This window comes from Arachis hypogaea, chromosome 9 (genome assembly GCF_003086295.3).
Source record: "Arachis hypogaea cultivar Tifrunner chromosome 9, arahy.Tifrunner.gnm2.J5K5, whole genome shotgun sequence".
Classification (NCBI taxonomy): Eukaryota; Viridiplantae; Streptophyta; class Magnoliopsida; order Fabales; family Fabaceae; genus Arachis; species Arachis hypogaea.
In genome coordinates this window covers 70,518,826-70,541,199 of record NC_092044.1, presented here as the reverse complement: position 1 = coordinate 70,541,199, position 22,374 = coordinate 70,518,826, and the positions used below count along the sequence as shown (strand labels likewise).

General features: G+C 38.2%; 1 protein-coding gene and 1 non-coding gene across 2 annotated transcripts; both read left to right on the top strand.

The window, feature by feature from the left end:
• Nucleotides 1-5,454: 5,454 nt before the first annotated feature.
• On the top strand, nucleotides 5,455-7,608 carry LOC112709202 (uncharacterized). Its single transcript, XM_025761099.1, has 3 exons — nucleotides 5,455-5,559; nucleotides 5,601-5,660; nucleotides 6,265-7,608. The coding sequence occupies exons 1-3, from the start codon at nucleotides 5,455-5,457 to the stop codon at nucleotides 7,606-7,608; spliced, it is 1,509 nt and encodes a 502-aa protein (XP_025616884.1).
• A 10,777-nt stretch (nucleotides 7,609-18,385) lies between these two features.
• Nucleotides 18,386-18,493, top strand: LOC112714159 (small nucleolar RNA R71). The gene has a single exon (XR_003159115.1). It is a non-coding gene; the product is annotated as a small nucleolar RNA R71 (small nucleolar RNA).
• The last annotated feature ends 3,881 nt before the right edge of the window (nucleotides 18,494-22,374 follow it).

Here is a 22,374-nt window from a genome sequence, read left to right as displayed (position 1 = left end):
AAACTTTACCTCAAAAGAGACAAGATCTTGGTAAATTCTTAATACCCTGTACCATAGGCACCATGACCTTTAACAAGGCTCTGTGTGACCTGGGGTCAGGCATAAATCTTATGCCACTCTCTGTAATGGAGAAACTGGGGATCATTGAGGTACAGCCTGCCTTATTCTCATTACAATTGGTAGACAAGTCAGTAAGAGAAGCTTATGGATCAGTAGAGGACGTGTTGGTAAAGTTTAAAGGCCTTTACATTCCTGCTGATTTTATAATCTTAGACACTAGGAAGGAGGAGGATGAATGCATCATCCTTAGAAGACCTTTCCTAGCCACAGCAAAAACTGTGATAGATGTTAACAGAGGAGAATTAGTCCTTCAATTGAATGGGGACTACCTTGTGTTTAAGGCACACGACTATCCTTCTGTAACAAGGAAGAGTAAGCATGCAGAGCTTCTCTCAATACAAAGTCAAACAGAGCCCCCACAATCAAACTCTAAGTTTGGTGTTGGGAGGCCACAACCAAACTCTAAGTTTAGTGTTGAACCCCCATATCCATACTCTAAGTTTGGTGTTGGGAATCCACAACATTGACCTGACCACCTTTGTGGCTCCATGAGAGCCCACTGTCAAGCTATTGACATTAAAGAAGCGCTTGTTGGGAGGCAACCCAATTTTTATTTATCTAATTTTATTTTTACTTAATTGTTATTTTGTGTTTTAGTAGGTTCATGATCATGTGGAGTCACGAAAAAATTATTAAAATTAAAAACAGAATCAAAAATAGCAGAAGAAAAATCACACCCTGGAGGAAGGACTTACTGGCGTTTAAACGCCAGTAAGGAGCATCTGGCTGGCGTTCAACGCTAGAACAGAGCATAGATCTGGCGTTGAACACCAGAAACAAGCAACATCCTAGCGTTTGGACGCCAGGAATATGCCCTGAGGAAAGCTGGCGCTGAACGCCAGTAACAAGCATGGAACTGGCGTTCAACGCTAGAAACATGCTGCACATGGGCATTGAACGCCCAGAACGTGCATCACTTTGGCGTTTAAACACCAGAATGGTATGCTAAGGCATTTTACATGCCTAATTGGTGCAGGGATGTAAATCCTTGACACCTCAGGATTTGTGGACCCCACAGGATCATCTCAGGATCTGTGGACCCCACAGGATCCCCACCTAACATATTTTCACTTTACCTCCTAATAATCCTATAACACACTTTCCTAAAAACCCTTCACCAATCACCTCAATCTCTCTTCCGAATTACCCCCTTCACCACTCACATCCATCCACTCTTCCCCATAAACCCCACCTACCTTCAAAATTCAAAAATCTTTCCCACCCAAACCCACCCTAAATGGCCGAACCTACCCTCTCCCCCCTCCCTATATATACCCTTCCATTCTACTTCATTTTCACACAACTCAACCCCCTCTTCTATACCTTGGCCAAACCTACACCTCCCTTTCTCCTCCATATTTTCTTCTTCTTCTTCTTCTCTTCTTTCTTCTCTTGCTTGAGGGCGAGCAATATTTTAAGTTTGGTGTGGTAAAAGCATAAGCTTTTTGTTTTTCCATTACCATTAATGGCACCTAAGGCCGGAGAATCCTCTAGAAAAGGGAAAGGGAAGACAAAAGCTTCCACCTCCGAGTCATGGGAGATGGAAAGATTCATCTCCAAAGCCCATCAAGACCACTTCTATGATGTTGTGGCCAAAAAGAAGGTGATCCCTGAGGTCCCTTTCAAGCTCAAGAAAAATGAGTATCCAGAGATCCGATATGAGATCCAAAGAAGAAGTTGGGAAGTTCTAACCAACCCCATTCAACAAGTCGGAATCTTAATGGTTCAAGAGTTCATGCCAATGCATGGATCACTAGGAACCATGATCAAAGTGTGAACCCGAGTCCAAAGAATTATCTTACAATGGTCTCGGGGAAAATACTTAGATTTTAGTCCGAAAAATGTGAGGTTGGCGTTCAACTTGCCCATGATGCAAGGAGATGCACACCCCTACACAAGAAGGGTCAACTTTGATAAAGGTTGTACCAAGTCCTTATGGACATATGTGTTAAAGGAGCTCAATGGAAAAGAGACTCCAAAGGCAAGCCGGTTCAACTAAGAAGACTAGACCTCAAGCCTCGGGCCATCATGATTCATAGCATCATGATTGGAGAGGAAGTAGAAGTTCATGAAGTCATCTCCCATGAATTCTACAAAATAGCCGATAAGTCATCTACTTTGGCAAGGCTAGCTTTTCCTCATCTTATTTGCCATCTATGTTACTCAGCTGGAGTTATCATGGAAGGAGACATCCTCATTGAAGAGGACAAGGCCATCACTAAGAAAAGGATGGAGCAAACAAGAGAGCCCACTCATGGAACCCAAGAGACGCATGAGGAAGCTCATCACCAAGAAATCCCGGAGATGCCTCAAGGGATGCACTTTCCTCCCAATAACTATTGGGAACAACTCAACACTTCCTTAGAAGATTTGAGTTACAATGTGGAACAATTAAGGGTGGAACATCAAGAGCACTCCATCATTCTCCATGAAATAAGAGAAGATCAAAGAGCAATGAGGGAGGAGCAACAAAGGCAAGGAAGGGACATAGAAGAGCTTAAGGACATCATTGGTCCTTCAAGAAGAAGACGCCACTAAGGTGGACTCATTCCTTGTTCTTATCTTCTTTTCTGTTTTTTGGTTTTTATGCTTATTATGTCATCTATATTTGTGTCTCTACTTCATGATCATTAGTTTTGAGTAACTATGTCTTAAGGCTATAAATAATTCCATAACTCCTTCACCTCTCTTAAATGAAAAATGTTTCTAATTCAAAAGAATAAGAAGTACATGAATTTCGAAATTATCATTGAATTTAGTTTAATTATATTGATGTGGTGACAATACTTTTTGTTTTCTGAATGAATGCTTGAATAGTGCATATTTTTTATATTGTTGTTTATGAATGTTAAAATTGTTGGCTCTTAAAAGAATGATGAACAAAGAAAAATGTTATTGACAATCTGAAAAATCATGAAATTGATTCTTGAAGCAAGAAAAAGTAGTGAAAAAGCAAAAGCTTTCGGAAAAAAAATTTTTAGAAAGAAAAAGAAAAAGCAAGCAGAAAAAGCCAATAGCCCTTAAAACCAAAAGGCAAGGGTAAAAAGGATCCAAGGCTTTGAGCATCAATGGATAGGAGGGCCCAAGGAAATAAAATCCAGGCCTAAGTGGCTAAATCAAGCTGTCCCTAACCATGTGCTTGTGTCATGAAGGCCCAAGTGAAAAGCTTGAGACTGAGTGGTTAAAGTCGTGATCCAAAGCAAAAAGAGTGTGCTTAAGAGCTTTGGACACCTCTAACTGGGGACTCTAGCAAAGCTGAGTCACAATCTGAAAAGGTTCACCCAGTCATGTGTCTGTGGCATTTATGTATCCGATGGTAATACTGGAAAACAAAATGCTTAGGGCCACGGCCAAGACTCATAAAAGTAGCTGTGTTCAAGAATCAACATACTTAACAAGGAGAATCAATAACACTATCCGAAATTCAAAGTTCCTACAGATGCCAATCATTCTAAACTTCAAAGGAAAAAGTGAGATGCCAAAACTGTTCAGAAGCAAAAAGCTATAAGTCCCGCTCATCTAATTAGAATTAATATTCAATGATATTTTGAGATTTATAGTATATTCTTTTCCTTTTATCCTAATTTATTTTCAGTTGCTTGGGGACAAGCAATAATTTAAGTTTGGTGTTGTGATGAGCGGATGATTTATACGCTTTTTGGCATTGTTTTTAGGTAGTTTTTAGTATGATCTAGTTACTTTTAGGGATGTTTTCATTAGTTTTTATGTTAAATTCACATTTCTGGACTTTACTATGAGTTTGTGTGTTTTTCTATGATTTTAGGTATTTTCTGGCTGAAATTGAGGGACTTGAGCAAAACTCTGATAGGAGGCTGACAAAGGACTGCTGATGCTATTGGAATCTGACCTCCCTGCACTCGAAATGGATTTTCTGGAGCTACAGAACTTAAATGGCGCGCTCTCAACGACGTTGGAAAGTAGACAACCAGAGCTTTCCAGCAATATATAATAGTTCATACTTTATTCGTGATTAGACGATGTAAACTGGTGCTCAACGCCAGTTCGATGTTGCTGTCTGGAGTCAAACGCCAGAAACACGTCACGAACCGGAGTTGAACGCCCAAAACACGTTACAACTTAGCGTTCCCTGGGAAGCGTCTATGGCGTCGTCGTGGTCCTTTGTGGTGTTTGTTTCATCGCAAGCGCCTCCAGTCGCTCCTCAAATCTGCTTCGTGTGTGCCACTGCTCACCTCCGTGTCTGTCGTACTGGCCATCTTGGCTCCGCTGTTTTCCACCTCCTCTACCTCTCGCGTCGTGCCTCCTCTATATCTGCTACCTCCGTCTCTGTTGTCCTCTTGTTGATTCACTCCTCTGCTGGATCTGCTCTGTTCATGCCGAAGCTGTGCTCGTGCCAAAGCTCTGCTCGTGCGGTCACTTCTCCTTGCCGGTGGCATGCGTCTTTGACGGTGGAACGGCCCCAACCTGTCGCTGAGTGCTGACCTTGGTTCTGCTTCTGACATTCTGTAGTGTAAAGGTGAGTTTTTTTTAATATATAGTTAGTCTATATTAATTTTGTGGACTTTATTTTTGCTATTTTATTGTAGGTTTAGAAGAGAAATGATGAAGATTTAATAAAAGGGCCTTCTTCTGGTGTAGCTATTCTGCAGTGTACAGGTGAGTTTTTTTTTAAGTTTGTCTCCTAGCTTGATAGTGAAATGATGAAGATTTGATAAAAGGGTCTTCTTTTGGTGTTGTGTAGCACTCTTTAATTTCTTCTGGTTCAGCTGTGCTTCGTTCTTCTGCTGCTGGTCTGCTCTGATCGTCTCCTCTGCTGAAGGTAAGTGTAGTTTAATTTAGTATTGAACCTTGATTCTACTGATGTTGTGACTGAAAATATTATTTTGATATCTGGTTAAAAATATTAGTGTGTTTAATTTTAGTGATTTCGATTCTGTTTTTAGCGATTTCGATTCTGGTTTTTTTTATATTTTTGTGTTTGTGAATTGAGTAAAGTAGGTAACTACATTATCCTTATTAACTATGTTGTTAGTTGATTATTTTAGCTGAAATATTGAACCTTGATTCTGCTGATGTTGTGGTTGAAAATATTAGTGTTATATCTGATAGATAATCTTATTTTAGCTTATTAGGAGAATTGATATTTGATTCTAATTTTTGTTTTTGTGTTCTATTATTTTGATTCTAGTTTTTGCTTTCTTTTTCAGTGATTTTGATTTAGTTTTTTTTTTTATATTTTTGTGTTTGTGAATTGAGTAAAGTAGGTAACTACGTGATCCTTAGTAACATAGAAATATTGATTAAAATTTGTTATTAATTTTGTGTATTTTACATTGCATTGATTTAGGATAGTTCATGCTGCTCTGCTCATCCGGCGTTGTCCTTTCCCCCAGCTGGTCTGATTTGGCTGTCTTTCTTCTCCTGCTGGTCTGGTCTGGTCCCATTACATCTCTGCTAAAGGTAACTTTAGTTTATTTGAATATTGTTAAATATGTTGTTAGTTGATAATCTTAGCTGAGATATTGAACCTTGATTCTGCTGATATTGTGGTTGAAAATACTGTTAGTTGATTATGCTGATGTTGTTGTGGTTGAAAGTATTGGTGTGTAACATGGTTGATTATCTGATTTTTTGGTTATTTAGAGAGTTGATAATTTTATTCTATTTTTTTTCTGGGTTTTATTATTTTGATTATATTTTTTGCACTTTTTTGGGTGATTTTGAAGGTGATAGTCGCTGTCCTCCTATTTATGTCATGCTGCTCTCTTTTTTTTCACTCTTTACATCCTTCTATCTATTCTCGTCTCCTGCAGAAATTAGTCCAATGGTCAATTACCAGAAATATTGGGTTAATTTTGATAGGCGTACTCCTGAGTTTAGGAAGTGACTCGATAAATTATTTTTGGATATTGCCTTATCTCAACCCGGTGTGAAAAATCAAATACATTGTCCTTGTCCCAAATGCAACAATTTTTTGTTCAAATTTAGAAACGAAGTTCATCATCATGTGCGCCAAAGAGGAATAGTGACCTCTTATAAAACATGGGTGCATCATCATGAGATACTTCAAGATACATCCCCTATAGATGTGTCTGATCTAAATCAAATTGATTGTGAAAGAGAGAATGATTCTGCCACTTATGAGATGTTGTATAACATCTTTAGAGGAGAAACACTAGGGAGACGCCGAGAGATTTTGCTACCAATGTAGATGACAATATAGAAGAAGAACCTCATCTGAGGGCAAAGAAGTGGAGGAGGCTAATGAGGGATTATGAGCAAAGCCTATATCCAGACAGTGGGATATCAAGGTTATCTTTCATTGTCAAGTTGTTTCAAATGAAATGTCACTATGGATGGAGCAACAATTCATTTAATGCTTTGTTGCTCTTTCTAAAAAGCATATTTCCAAAGGAAAAATCTTGTCCAACTTCATTTTATGATGCTCGAAAAGTGATTCGAGATTTCGGATTAGATTACGAGAAGATATATGCTTGTGTGAATGGTTGCATTTTTTTTCGGGGTCAAGCATATGCTGATCTTAATGAATGTCCAAAGTGTAAGAAATCTAGATGGGTGAAGGGGAAGGGGAAGGGGAATGAAAAGGATGACCCTCGTAAGAAGGTACCCCAGAATATACTAAGATACTTTCCGTTAAAACCTAGGCTTCAAAGGATCTTCATGTGTGAAGAAACAGCGGTAGCAATAAAGTGGCATAAAGAGAAACGACTTGACGATGGAGTCCTAAAACACCCAGCAGATTCGATGGCATGGAAGAAATTTGATGAGGAGCACGAATGGTTTGCACGTGATGCTAGAAATATCAGGCTTGGAGTTGCTAATGATGGATTCAATCCGTTCGGTAATATGAAGATTTCCTATAGTAATTGGCCAGTTATTCTCATTCCATATAACTATCCTCCATGGATGGTTTTTAAACATTCAAATTGGATGTTATCTCTACTTATTCCAGGCCCTAAATCCCCTGGCAATTCTATTAATGTATACTTAGAACCGTTAATTGAAGAGTTGAAAGAATTGTGGGAAGAGGGTGTTGAAACATTTGATGTGGTGCAGAAATGGAATTTTAAGTTATCTGCTGCAGTTTTATGGACAATAAATAATTATCTAGCTTATGCCATGTTATCCGGTTGGAGCACTAAAGGTGCACTAGCATGTGCGTATTGCCACAGAGAAACTAGTTCTAAAAGGCTGAAACATAGACACAAGCATTCCTATATGGGTCATCGCCGCTATTTGCCGCATGATCATCCATGGCGAAGAAAGAAAAGTTCTTTTGACAATACCAGAGAACTTGGGGAAGCACCTAAGCCACTTTCTGGTTATGATGCCCTAGAAGAATTCAAGACTTTTGAACAAACGGAGTTTGGAAACAATACTAAAAAGAGAAAGAAGTCTGAGCATGACAAGGTGGCTGGAAATTGGAAAAAGAAAAGCATTTTTTTTAATTGCCTTATTGGAAGACATTATTGTTACGTCATAATTTAGATGTAATGCATATAGAGAAGAACGTCTTCGATAATATACTGGGTACACTGTTAAATTTAGATGGAAAGACAAAGGACAATCTTAATGCACGACTTGATCTTCAACTTATGGGTATCAAGAGAGTCCTTCATCCTCATAGAGTGGGCAACAAGTTTGTGATGCCGATAGCCAAATATACATTGTCAAAGACCAAGAAGGAGAATGAAAGGCAACTACTTTGTCAATTCTTGAAAGAACTCAAGTTGCCTGATTTGTATTCATCAAATATTGGAAGGTGTATGCACATTGAAGATTGCAATATTTATGGCTTGAAGAGCCATGATTGCCATGTCCTAATAGAACGGCTGTTACCACTTGCAATTTGTGAGCTTTTACCCAAAGAAGTTTGTGAACCGTTGATACATCTAAGTATTTTCTTTGGAGAGCTTTGTTCCAAGGAATTGAAGGTGGACGTTCTAGACAAACTTGAAACCCAGATTGCAATAACACTTTGTAAATTAGGGACGGTTTTTCCTCTGGTGTTTTTTTGATGTGATGATTTACCTAACCGTTCATCTTGCCCATGAAGCTAAGTTAGCTGGACCAGTTCAATATCGCTGGATGTACTCTATTGAGAGGTTATCCCTTTAGAATTGACAACAACTTAGAATCTGCCTTATAATATTCTATAAGTAGGTTTTTAACATTCCTTAAAAATTCAATTTAGATATTTGCGCACACTAAAGAGTTATGTGGAAAACAAAGCACGTCCTGAGGGGTCAATATCTGAGGGTTATATCTCTGAAGAAGCAATGACCCTTGTGGGGAGATATTTGGATAAAAATTCTAAGATTTCTGACCATGGCGAGAATGAACCTATGCAGGGATTAGCTGTGTTCAAAGTACTTGGCCAATTTAGTTGTAAAGGGGCATACAAGGAACTTAGTATCTTAGAGCACAGAGAAGCTCAATTCTATGTGCTGAAGAATTGTGAAGAAGTTCAACCATGGGTTGATGAACATATGGCAGATTTAACAAGAGAAAATCCAAGAAATCTGCAGAAAAGGCATAAGGATCAATTTGTGAAATGGTTTGAAAGGAAGGTAAATGAGTAAACTTTGATAATTGTAGAATTGAAGAGTGTCTTGGTAGTATTTAGTTTTAATCGCTATTCATTAATGTAGATTTCAGATCTACACAAAGTAGGGAGTACACGGGTGAATAATCAACTACTTTCTCTAGCAAGAGGTCCTGATCATCGTGCACATTTCTACAAAACATGCTATCAATGGTTTTACATTTCGTAGCAAAAACTATGAAGTATCTTTGAAGACTCAAAATAGTGGAGTAGTTGTGAAGGGAGATGAATTGACTGGGGGTGTGGATTATTATGGCATGTTGACTGATATTATTGAGTTAGATTATGTCGAAAAACATAAAGTGGTCTTATTTAAGTGTGAGTGGTTTGATGTTCCCCCAGTAGGACGAAATCAAAGTAGGGGATATTGTAAAGATGAGTATGGATTCATAAATGTGGATGCCACATATGTTAGATATAAGGATGAGCCTTTCATTTTAGCATGTCAAGCTGAGCAAGTATACTATGTAAAGGAAATTAAAAAGCCTAATTGGTGTACTGTTGTCCAAGTAAAGCCTCGCAATACATATGATGTGCCTGAGCAAGATATCATGCAAGAAGAGGCATGCCAACAAGTTGAAATGGGAAGCTTTAATCAAGTACCATCTTCGGGTGATATTAATTTGTTGATGGAATTGGGCAGAGGTGACATAGAAGGATCAAGTGTGGATGTGCCCATGTCTATAGAAGAAGAAGAAGAAGAAGAAGAAGAAGAAGAAGAAGAAGAAGAAGATTCAAATGATAGTGATTGACTTCTTACTATTTTTATTTTGGGGATCACAAGATATTTACAATTGCTAAATTATCCACTTTTTGTATAGGATGGTGATTGACTTTATCAACTTTTTGTATAGGATGGTGATTGACTTTATCCACTTTTTATATAGGATGGTGATTGACTTTAAAGTAGTTAAATTTTAGGAATTCACATCATATTTGCAATTGCTAAGTTATTCACTCTTTGTTCCATTTGTGTAACTTTTTTGAAAAGTATAATATATTTTGAATCATGTCCAACTTTTATTGATGTGCTTTGTTTTGTGTAATTGTGTATTAAATGATGTAGATATTTTATTATTTCATTTCTTTAATGTTATCTCTGTTAACTTTATTGTAGATTGCGTAACATAATGGCTACACGGAGATTGACAAGGGCTACTGCATCTACTTTTACACCACCAGCACCTACCCCAGCCCCGGCAGCCCCTGCCCCTTCCCCAACCCCAGCACTGGCAGCCCCGACAGCCCTGCAGCCCCTGCCCCAGCCCCGGCAGCCCCTGTCCCAGCGCCAGCAGACCCTACTTCAGCACCAGCCACTGCCCCTGTTGATAGGCGTATTGGTAAAAGGGGACCTTCGCGTGGGATTGCAACAAATAGGGTTATCAAAACAAAGACAAATGGGAAATTAGAATTGCCGATCTCTTTGGAGAACTTAGCTCCTAATGGCATCCATGCTGATCTGTTTGCATCTGAAGTGGGTATTGTTACAAGACAAAATGCTTCTTTGGATGTAGAGAAATGGAGCCTAGTTAGAGATGATGTCAAGCAAAAAATATACGACCTTGTTTTGGTAATATATATTTATATTTTCTGCTATTATGTATATTATAGGGTTTATTTCTGCTAACTAACTTTGACAAATCTTATGTAGGAAAAGTTTGATATAGCAGATACGCAAGTAATACGCAAAATGATTTTAGCTAAGGCTAATATATGTTATCGAAGTTGGCGCTCAAGATTGCGTGAGCACTATGAGTTGTATCAAACTGATGAGGAGCGCCTTCAAAATCCACCAAACAATGTTCTACCAAAGACATGGGAGAATTTAGTGTCCTACTTTGGAAGTCCTTCTTTTCAGGTTTGAATTTTTCATTGTGACAACTATTGAGGTGTTCTTATGTTGTTTTGCTATTTTAGGTCAATGAAATAATTATAACTTAACTCCTTTTCTCTTTTGTGAGTTTGGTCTTATATAGGAAAAAAGTTTAAGAAACAAAGATAATAGAAAGCATCATGTTATACTACATATTGTTGGTCAAAGGATATTTCAAGTTGTTAGACGTGATCGGGTAAATAGTCTTAAAGTTTAAAATTGGTCTTATATTTTTTGCTATGCCACGTTTGCACTTAACTACATGTTATATTTTAAACTTCCAAAAACTTTGCAGTGCCATCATAGAACCGGTGTCGAGCCTGACATTCAAGAATTATGGCAAATTACTTATCAAAAGAATAATGGAGAATGGGTCAATGAAAAAGCTAAACAAATTGATGTAACATTACTAACCTTTTCCTTTTTCTGTTGCATGGAAGTTAAATTTTATCTTCATTTTCAAATCACAAATTGGATTGTGCAGGATGATATTAGTTGTATGCTCGATGAATCCTATGATTCAGAAAATCCTCTCACTCTAAATGAAGCTTTTCTACTTGTGAGAGGTGAGAAAAGTGGTGCAAGTTATGGCATAAAGGCTCCAAAGTCTAAGTTAAGGATTCAAGCACAACTTCAAAAGGCAATGCAAGACCGTGAGGAGCTAACAAAGGAAATAGATGTGCTCAAAGAAAAATTTGAAGAGCAACGAACACGGCAAGAGGAAGAATTAGCTCAAATGAAAGCTCAATTGGAAGCTCAATAAGCTATTGTGAACTCTCTCATAGCACGCTTTGACAATGACACAAACTAGACCCTAAAGGTACTCCTAAAATTGCTTATGGTTTTAATACATTTTTGTAGGTGATTCCCATTTTATATTAGTATACTTTAATTTGTATATGGATTTATTTATCACATTTTACTTGTGTCATGGTAGAAAAATGACAAATGTCCTATTATTTAGTTTGATAAATTTGGTTGGGTATTGGTTGAGACATAAGTTGTGAATTGGTTGTTTTTGTTGGAACCGTAAACAGTGGAAATATCCAAGTTTTAGGGGAGGTTCTGCCAAAATTTTTCTAAACGTTTTGTATAAAACTTAGTGGAAAAATTATAATTAGTGTTACATCTTGTTTCTAATTGTTTCTTTCGGTTTTTCTTATTTACATGAGTGCTGAAATGGTGATCATATGCTACCTTGAGGGCTCAAGAATATTTTGATGCATAGAGACACTAATTTATGTTAGAACTTTTATGTTTTGGTTGAACTTATATATGCAAGACATATAACTTGTAGAACTAATCAATGTACTCACTAATGTTATTTTGTTTGAAAACAATTTTAGCTAAAAGGATCTTGTTTGACTTATGTATGTTTTTGCATATTATATAGATGTAAACTTGCTTATTAAAGTAGTTAATATATTAGTTAATTTAAAAAATAATGTAGTAAATTATGCATGTAATTTGTATTAAAAAAATTGTTACAAAATAATTAATTTGCTTTTCTAACTAAAGAAAAAAGATGTTACAAAATCATGTTACATTTTGTAACAAAATTTTTTGATAGGAAAAAAATAGATTGTCACGAAAAATACTTTGAAGATCAAAATTTGTTACCACTTTTGTAACGGTTTCTGGTTTTTTGTTTCAAAAAAAATTGTTACAAAATATCATACGGAATTGTAACGGTTCCATTTTTCGATACAAAAACATTTTGTAACGGGACTTACTGCAACGGCCCCTTTTTTTTGTTACAAAAAACTTTTGTTTCAAAATTTTAACGTTTTGTAACAATTTTTTTTGTTACAAATACGCTTTTTTCTTGTAGTGCTTGCATGTTTGGTGCACGAAATTGTGATCATCAATAGCGCCATCAACATGGTACGCTCAATTGCAAACTCAAATTTTTATCACAACTTTGCACAACTAACCAGCAAGTGCACTGGGTCGTCCAAGTAATAAACCTTACGCGAGTAATGGTCGATCCCACGGAGATTGTTGGTATGAAGCAAGCTATGGTCATCTTGTAAATCTCAGCCAGGCGGATTCAAATGGTTATGAATGATTTATGAATAAAGCATAAAATAAAGATAGAGATACTTATGTAATTCATTGGTGAGAATTTCAGATAAGCGTATGGAGATGCTTTGTCCCTTCCGTCTCTCTACTTTCCTACTGTCTTCATCCAATCCTTCTTACTCCTTTCCATGGCAAGTTGTATGTTGGGCATCACCATTGTCAATGGCTACAGTCCCATCCTCTCAGTGAAAATGTTCAATGCGCTCTGTCACAGCACGGCTATTCAGCTGTCGGTTCTCGATCATGTCGGAATAGAATCTAGTGATTCTTTTGCGTCTGTCACTAACGCCCCACAATCGCGAGTTTGAAGCTCGTCACAGTCATTCAATCCTTGAATCCTACTCAGAATACCACAGACAAGGTTTAGACCTTTCGGATTCTTTTGAATGCCGCCATCAATTCTAGCTTATACCACGAAGATTCCGGTTAAGAAATCCAAGAGATATCCACTCAATCTAAGGTAGAACGGAGATGGTTGTCAGGCACACGTTCATAGGTGAGAATGATGATGAGTGTCACGGATCATCACATTCATCAAGTTGAGGAACAAGTGATATCTTAGAACAAGAATAAGCCAAATTGAATAGAAGAACAATAGTAATTGCATTAATACTCGAGGTACAGCAGAGCTCCACACCTTAATCTATGGTGTGTAGAAACTTCACCGTTGAAAATACATAACAACAAGGTCCAGGCATGGCCGAGAGGCCAGCCTCCATGATCTAAGAACTAGACGTCCAAAGATGATCCTAAGATCTAAAGTGATCAAAAGATGAAAATACAATAGCAAAAAGTCCTACTTATAGAGAACTAGTAGCTAGGGTTTACAGAAATGAGTAAATGACATAAAAATCCACTTCCGGGTCCACTTGGTGTGTGTTTGGACTGAGCATTAAAGCATTTTCGTGTAGAGACTCTTCTTGGAGTTAAACGCCAGCTTTTGTGCCAGTTTGGGCGTTTAACTCCCATTCTTGTGCCAGTTCCGGCGTTTTACGCCAGAATTCTTGAGCTGACTTGGAACGCCTGTTTGGGCCATCAAATCTCAGGCAAAGTATAAACTATTATACATTGCTGGAAATCCCAGGATGTCTACTTTCCAACGCTGTTAAGAGCGCGCCAATTAGGCTTCTGTAGCTCCAGAAAATCCACTTCGAGTGCAGGGAGGTCAGAATCTAACAGCATCTGCAGTCCTTTTCAGCTTCTGAATCAGATGTTTGCTCAGGTCCCTCAATTTCAGCCAGAAAATACCTGAAATCATAGAAAAACACACAAACTCATAGTAAAGTCCAGAAAAGTGAATTTTAACTAAAAACTAATAAAAATATAATAAAAACTAACTAAAACATACTAAAAACAATGCCAAAAAGCGTATAAATTATCCGCTCATCACAACATCAAACTTAAATTGTTGCTTGTCCTCAAGCAAATGAAGATCAAATAAGATAAAAAGAAAAGAATATGCAATGAATTCCAAAAACATCTATGAAGATCAGTATTAATTAGATGAGCGGGGCTTTTAGCTTTTTGCCTCTGAACAGTTTTGGCATCTCACTTTATCCTTTGAAATTCAGAATGATGGGCTTCTATAGGAACTCAGAATCCAGATAGTGTTATTGATTCTTCTAGTTAAGTATGATGATTCTTGAACATAGCTACTTTATTAGTCTTGGCCGTGGCCCAAAGCACTCTGTCTTCCAGTATTACCACCGGATACATACATGCCACAAACACATAACTGGGTGAACCTTTTCAGATTGTGACTCAGCTTTGCTAGAGTCCCCAATTAGAGGTGTCCAGGGTTCTTAAGCACACTCTTTTTGCCTTGGTTCACAACTTTATTATTTCTTTTTCTCTCTTTTTTTTCCGCATATACTATCTCTTTTTTTTAATTCACTGCTTTTTCTTGTTTCAAGAATCATTTTTATGATTTTTCAGATCCTCAGTAACATGTCTCCTTTTTCATCATTCTTTCAAGAGCCAATATTCATGAACAACAAATTCAAAAGACATATGCACTGTTCAAGCATACATTCAGAAGTCAAAGTATTGCCACCACATCAAAATAATTAATCTGCTATAAAATTCAAAATTCATGCAATTCTTCTCTTTTCCAATTAAGAACATTTTTCATTTAAGAAAGGTGATGGATTCATAGGACATTCATAACTTTAAGGCATAGACACTAAGACACTAATGACCATAAGACACAAACATAGATAAACATAAGCATGAAAATTCGAAAAACAGGAAAATAAAGAACAAGGAAGTTAAAGAACGGGTCCACCTTAGTAATGGCGGCTTGTTCTTCCTCTTGAAGATCTTATGGAGTGCTTGAGCTCCTCAATGTCTCTTCCTTGCCTTTGTTGCTTCTCTCTCATGACTCTTTGATCTTCTCTAATTTCATGGAGGAGAATGGAATGTTCTTGGTGCTCCACCCTTAGTTGTCCCATGTTGGAACTCAATTCTCCTAGGGAGGTGTTGATTTGCTCCTAATAGTTTTGTGGAGGAAAGTACATCCCTTGAGGCATCTCAGGATTTCATGATGAGTGGGATCTCTTGTTTGCTCTATCCTCTTCTTAGTGATGGGCTTGAGGTCATGCCTACTTAGTTGAACCAGCTTCCCTCTTGAATCTCTCTTCCATTGAGCGCCCTCTTCACAAATGTCTATGAGGACTTGGTCCAACCTTTGATCAAAGTTGACCCTTCTAGTGTAAGGGTGTTCATCTCTTTGCATCATGGGCAAGTTGAATGCCAACCTTACATTTTTCGGACTAAAATCTAAGCATTTCCCCCGAACCATTGTAAGCCAATTCTTTGGGTCCGGGTTCACACTTTGATCATGGTTCTTGGTGATCCATGCATTGGCATAGAACTCTTGAACCATTAAGATTCCGACTTGTTGAATGGAGTTGGTTAGAACTTCCCAACCTCTTCTTCGGATCTCATGTCGGATCTCCAGATATTCACTCTTTTTGAGTTTGAAAGGGACCTCGGGGATCACTTTCTTCATGGCCACAACTTCATAGAAGTGGTCTTGATGCACCCTTGAGATGAATCTCTCCATCTTCCATGACTCAGAGGTGGAAGCTTTTGCCTTCTCTTTCCTCTTTCTAGAGGTTTCTTCGGCCTTAGAGGCCATAAATGGTTATAGAAAAACAAAAAGCAATGCTTTTACCACACCAAACTTAGAAGGGTTGCTCGTCCTCAAGCAAAAGAAGAAAGAAGAGAGTAGAAGAAGAAGAAATAGAGGAGATGGAGGTGGCTTTGTGGTTCGGCCAAGGGGGAGGAGTAGTGTTTTGGTTGTGTGAAAATGAAGGAGTGAAGATGGGTTTATATAGGAGTGGAGAGGGGGTGTATGGTTCGGCCATTATGGGTGGGTTTGAGAGGGAAAGTGGTTTGAATTTGAATGGTGAGGTGGGTGGGGTTTTATGAAGGATGGATGTGAGTGGTGAAGAGAATAGTGGGATTTGATAGGTGAGGAGTTTTGGGGGAAGAGGTGTTGAGGTGATTGGTGAATGGGTGATGAAGAGAGAGAGTGGTGGGGTAGGTGGGGATCCTGTGAGGTCCACAGATCCTGAGATGTCAAGGAAAATTCAACCCTGCACCAAGTGGCGAGCAAAAATGCTCTTTATGCCAATTCTGGCGTTAAACGCCGAGCTGGTGCCCATTTCTGGCGTTTAACGCCAGCTTTTTGCCCCTTCCTGGCGTTTAATGCCAGTCTGGTGCCTCTTTCTGGCGTTAAACGCCCAGAATGGTGCTAGACTGGGCGTTAAATGCCCATTTGCTGCCCTTACTGGCATTTAAACGCCAACAAGTTTTTCCTCCAGGGTGTGCTATTTTTCTTTCTGTTTTTCATGCTGTTTTTGCTTTTTCAATTGATTTTGTGACTTCCCATGATCATCAACCTACAGAAAATATAAAATAACAAAGGAAATATAGAAAAATATAACATTGGGTTGCCTCCCAACAAGCGCTTCTTTAATGTCATTAGCTTGACAGTGGGCTCTCATGGAGCATCACAGATACTCAGAGCAATGTTGGAACCTCCCAACACCAAACTTAGAGTTTGAATGTGGGGGTTCAACACCAAACTTAGAAGTTGGTTGTGGCCTCCCAACACCAAACTTAGAGTTTGACTGTGGGGGCTCTGTTTGACTCTGTTTTGAGAGAAGCTTTTCATGCTTCCTCTCCATGGTTACAGAGGGAGATCCTTGAGCTTTAAACACAAAGGATTCTTCATTCAGTTGAATGATCAATTCTCCTCTGTCAACATCAATCACAGCCTTTACTGTGGCTAGGAAGGGTCTGCCAAGGATGATGGATTCATCCATGCACTTCCCAGTCTCTAGGAGTATGAAATCAGCAGGGATGTAATGGTCTTCAATCTTTACCAAAACATCCTCTACAAGTCCATAAGCTTGTTTTCTTGAATTGTCTGCCATCTCTAGTGAGATTCTTGCAGCTTGTACCTCAAAGATCCCTAGCTTCTCCATTACAGTGAGAGGCATGAGGTTTATGCTTGACCCTAGGTCACACAGAGCCTTCTTGAAGGTCATGGTGCCTACTGTACAAGGTATTGAGAACTTTCCAGAGTCCTGCCTCTTTTGAGATAATCTCTGCCTAGTCAAGTTATCCAATTCTTTGGTGAGCAAAGGGGGTTCATCCTCCCAAGTCTCATTACCAAATAACTTGTCATTTAGCTTCATGATTGCTCCAAGGTATTTAGCAACTTGCTCTTCAGTGACATCTTCATCCTCTTCAGAGGAAGAATACTCATCAGAGCTCATGAATGGCAGAAGTAAATCCAATGGAATCTCTATGGTCTCAGTGTGAGCCTCAGATTCCCATAGTTCCTCATTAGGGAACTCATTGAAGGCCAGTGGACGTCCATTGAGGTCTTCCTCAGTGGCGATCACTGCCTCTTCCTCCTCTCCAAATTCGGCCATGTTGATGGCCTTACACTCTCCTTTTGGATTTTCTTCTGTATTGCTTGGAAGAGTACTAGGAGGGAGTTCAGTAACTTTCTTACTCAGCTAAACCACTTGTGCCTCCAAGTTTCTAATGGAGGACCTTGTTTCAGTCATGAAACTTTAAGTGGTTTTGATTAGATCAGAGACCATGGTCGCTAAGTCAGAGTGGCTCTGCTTAGAATTCTCTGTCTGTTGCTGAGAAGATGATGGAAAAGGCTTGCCATTGCTAAACCTGTTTCTTCCACCATTATTGTTGTTGAAACCTTGTTGAGGTCTCTGTTGATCCTTCTATGGGAGATATGGGTGATTTCTCCATGAAGGATTATAGGTGTTTCCATAGGGTTCTTCCATGTAATTCACCTCTTCCATTGAAGGGTTCTCAGGATCATAAGCTTCTTCTTCAGATGAAGCGTCCTTAGCACTGCCAAGTGCAGCTTGCATTCCAGACAGACTTTGAGAAATCATATTGACTTGCTAAGTCAATATTTTGTTCTGAGCCAATATGGCATTCAGAGTATCAATCTCAAGAACTCCTTTCTTCTAATTCGTCCCATTGTTCACAGGATTCCTTTCAGAAGTGTACATGAATTGGTTATTTGCAACCATTTCAATGAGTTCTTGAGCTTCTGCAGGCATCTTCTTCAGATGAAGAGATCCTCCAACAGAGCTATCCAATGACATCTTGGACAGTTCAGACAGACCATCATAGAAGATACCTATGATGATCCACTCAGAAAGCATGTCAGAAGGACACTTCTTGATCAATTGTTTGTATCTTTCCCAAGCTTCATAGAGGGATTCACCTTCCTTCTGTCTGAAGGTTTGGACTTCCACTCTAAGCTTACTCAATTTTTGAGGTGGAAAGAACTTTGCCAAGAAGGCATTGACTAGCTTTTTCCAAGAGTTCAGGCTTTCTTTAGGTTGTGAATCCAACCATATTCTAGCTCTGTCTCTTACAGCAAAAGGGAATAGCATAAGTCTGTAGACCTCAGGGTCAACCCTATTGGTCTTGACGGTGTCACAGATTTGCTAGAATTCAGCTAAAAACTGATGAGGATCTTCCAATGGAAGTCCATGGAACTTGCAATTCTATTGCATTAGAGAAACTAATTGAGGCTTAAGCTCAAAGTTGTTTGCTCCAATGGCAGGGATAGAGATGCTTCTCCCATAGAAGTCGAGAGTAGGTGCAGTAAAGTCACCCAGTACCTTCCTTGCATTGTTGGCATTGTTGTTGTTTTCGGCTGCCATGTCTTCTTCTTTGAAGATTTCTGTTAGATCCTCTATAGAGAGTTGTGCTTTAGCTTCTCTTAGCTTTCGCTTCATGGTCCTTTCAGGTTCAGGGTCAGCCTCAACAAAAATGCTTTTGTCTTTGTTCCTGCTCATACGAAAGAGAAGAGAACAAAAAAATATGGAATCCTCTATGTCACAGTATAGAGATTCCTTGAGGTGTCAGAGGAATAGAAGGAGGAGGTAGAAGAATTAGGATGTGAGAAGAAGGGAAGAATTTTCGAAAATAAGTTAAAAAGATTTTAAAATAATTAAAAGAGATTTTGAAAACTTGATTGATGATTTTCAAAAACTAAGATTGAGAAAGAAATAAAGTGAATTTTGAAAAAGATTTTGAAATTAGAAATCAAAAAGATATGAATTGAAAACTATCTTGAAAAAGATGTGATTAAAAAGATATGATTGAAAAGTTATGGTTTTAAAAAGATTTGATTGAAAAGATATGATTTGAAAAATAATTTAAAAAAGATTTGATTTTTAAAATCAAGTTCTTGGCTAATAAGAAAAGATATGATTCGAACATTAAACCTTTCTCAACAGAAAAGGCAACATACTTGAAATGTTGAATCAAATCATTAATTGTTAGCAAGTATTTTTGAAAAAGGAAAGAAATTGATTTTGAAAATATATGATTGAAAAGATATGATTTGAAAAAGATTTGATTTTGAAAAATTATGAAAACTTGAAAAAAATTTGCATTAAAAACAAAATCTTCCCTCTTGTGCCATCCTGGCGTTAAATGTTATACATTCTGGCGTTTAACGCCCAAAATGCTACCCTTTTGGGTGTTAAACGCCCAGCCAGGTGCCCTGGCTGGCGTTTAAACGCCAGTTTTCCTTCCTTACTGGGCGTTTTGAACGCCCAGCTTTTTCTGTGTAATTCCTCTGTTGTATGTTCTGAATCTTTAATTCTCTGTATTATTGACTTGAAAAGACACAAATTAAAAAATTTTTTGGATTTTTAATGATGAGAAAAAAATCAAAATGCAACTAAAATCAAATAAACAATGCATGCAAGACACCAAACTTAGAAGTTTGTATACTACTGACACTAACAAATTGAGAATGCATATGAGAAACAACAAAACACACAAAACAAGAGAATTTAAAGATCAGAGCAAGTAAATCATTAAGAACAACTTGAAGATCAATGAAGACACATGATAAATACAAGAAGAACAGAAACATGCAATTGACACCAAACTTAAAGTGAGACACTAGACTCAAACAAGAAATATTTTTGGTTTTTATGATTTTGTAATTTTTTTTGGTTTTTTTCGAAAATTATATGGAGAAGAAAATAAAGAAATTCAAAATTTTTAATAAGAATTCCAGGAATCATGCAATGTTAGTCTAAAGCTTCAGTCTAAAGAAATTAGACATGGCTAGCCAAGCTTCAGCAGGACATTGCATTCAAGAGCTAAATTGATTAAGATCAATCAGCTTTGGTGATGATAAGAACATCACCTTGAAACACTAGAATTCATTCTTAAAAATTATGAAAAATACCTAATCTAAGCAACAAGATGAACCGTCAGTTGTCCAAACTCAAACAATCCCCGGCAACGGCGCCAAAAACTTGGTGTTGTTGCCGGATCAAAACATGGCACTGTTATTGCAGGGAACAAATGCGAAACTGTAGTTAGGACATTTAATTCCCCGACAACGGCGCCAAAAACTTGGTGCACGAAATTGTGATCATCAATGGCGCCATCAACATGGTACGCTCAATTGCAATCTCAACTTTTTATCACAACTTCGCACAACTAACCAGCAAGTGCACTGGGTCGTCCAAGTAATAAACCTTACGCGAGTAAGGGTCGATCCCACGGAGATTGTTGGTATGAAGCAAGCTATGGTCATCTTGTAAATCTCAGTCAGGCGGATTCAAATGGTTATGAATGATTTATGAATAAAGCATAAAATAAAGATAGAGATACTTATGTAATTCATTGGTGAGAATTTCAGATAAGCGTGTGGAGATGCTTTGTCCCTTCCGTCTCTCTGCTTTCCTACTGTCTTCATCCAATCCTTCTTACTCTTTTCCATGGCAAGCTGTATGTTGGGCATCACCGTTGTCAATGGCTACAGTCCCGTCCTCTCAGTAAAAATGTTCAACGCGCTCTGTCACCGCACGGCTATTCAGCTGTCGGTTCTCGATCATGTCGGAATAGAATCCAGTGATTCTTTTGCGTCTGTCACTAACGCCCCACAATCGCGAGTTTAAAGCTCGTCACAGTCATTCAATCCTTGAATCCTACTCAAAATACCACAGACAAGGTTTAGACCTTCCGGATTCTCTTGAATGCCGCCATCAATTCTAGCTTATACCACGAAGATTCCGGTTAAGAAATCCAAGAGATATCCACTCAATCTAAGGTAGAACGGAGGTGGTTGTCAGACACACGTTCATAGGTGAGAATGATGATGAGTGTCACGGATCATCACATTCATCAAGTTGAGAAATAAGTGATATCTTAGAACAAGAATAAGCCGAATTGAATAGAAGAACAATAGTAATTGCATTAATACTCGAGGTACAGCAGAGCTCCACACCTTAATCTATGGTGTGTAGAAACTTCACCGTTGAAAATACATAAGAACAAGGTCCAGGCATGGCCGAGAGGCCAGCCTCCATGATCTAAGAACTAGACGTCCAAAGATGATCCTAAGATCTAAAGTGATCAAAAGATGAAAATACAATAGCAAAAGGTCCTACTTATAGAGAACTAGTAGCTAGGGTTTACAGAAATGAGTAAATGACATAAAAATCCACTTCCGGGCCCACTTGGTGTGTGCTTGGGCTGAGCATTGAAGCATTTTCGTGTAAAGACTCTTCTTGGAGTTAAACACCAGCTTTTGTGCCAGTTTGGGTGTTTAACTCCCATTCTTGTGCCAGTTCCGGCGTTTTATGCCAGAATTCTTGAGCTGACTTGGAACGCCTGTTTGGGCCATCAAATCTCGGGCAAAGTATGGACTATTATACATTGCTGGAAAGCCCAGGATGTCTACTTTCCAACGCTGTTAAGAGCGCACCAATTGGGCTTCTGTACCTCCAGAAAATCTACTTCGAGTGCAGAGAGGTTAGAATCCAACAGCATCTGTAGTCCTTTTCAGCCTTTGAATCAGATTTTTGCTCAAGTCCCTCAATTTCAGCCAGAAAATACCTGAAATAAAAAAAAACACACAAACTCATAGTAAAGTCCAGAAAAGTGAATTTTAACTAAAAACTAATAAAAATATAATAAAAACTAACTAAAACATACTAAAAACAATGCCAAAAAGCGTATAAATTATCCGCTCATCAATGTTCAATTTAATGCTTTCAATAACATATTTACCACACATGCTAAGTGTTTGTGAAAAAGCTCATATGGCATTATGCATTCTTTTTAAATCATTCTATCTTACTACTTTAATGCCTGTTTTTCACAAAAC

Excerpts from the sequence above, each read along its gene's own strand:
- LOC112709202 (XM_025761099.1), top strand. The coding sequence starts at position 5,455 with ATGCTGCTCTGCTCATCCGGCGTTGTCCTTTCCCCCAGCTGGTCTGAT. Across the intron at positions 5,560-5,600 it reads CCATTACATCTCTGCTAAAG|TTGATAATCTTAGCTGAGAT; the intron begins GTAACTTTAGTT and ends ATATGTTGTTAG. Across the intron at positions 5,661-6,264 it reads ATATTGTGGTTGAAAATACT|AGGAGAAACACTAGGGAGAC; the intron begins GTTAGTTGATTA and ends TAACATCTTTAG.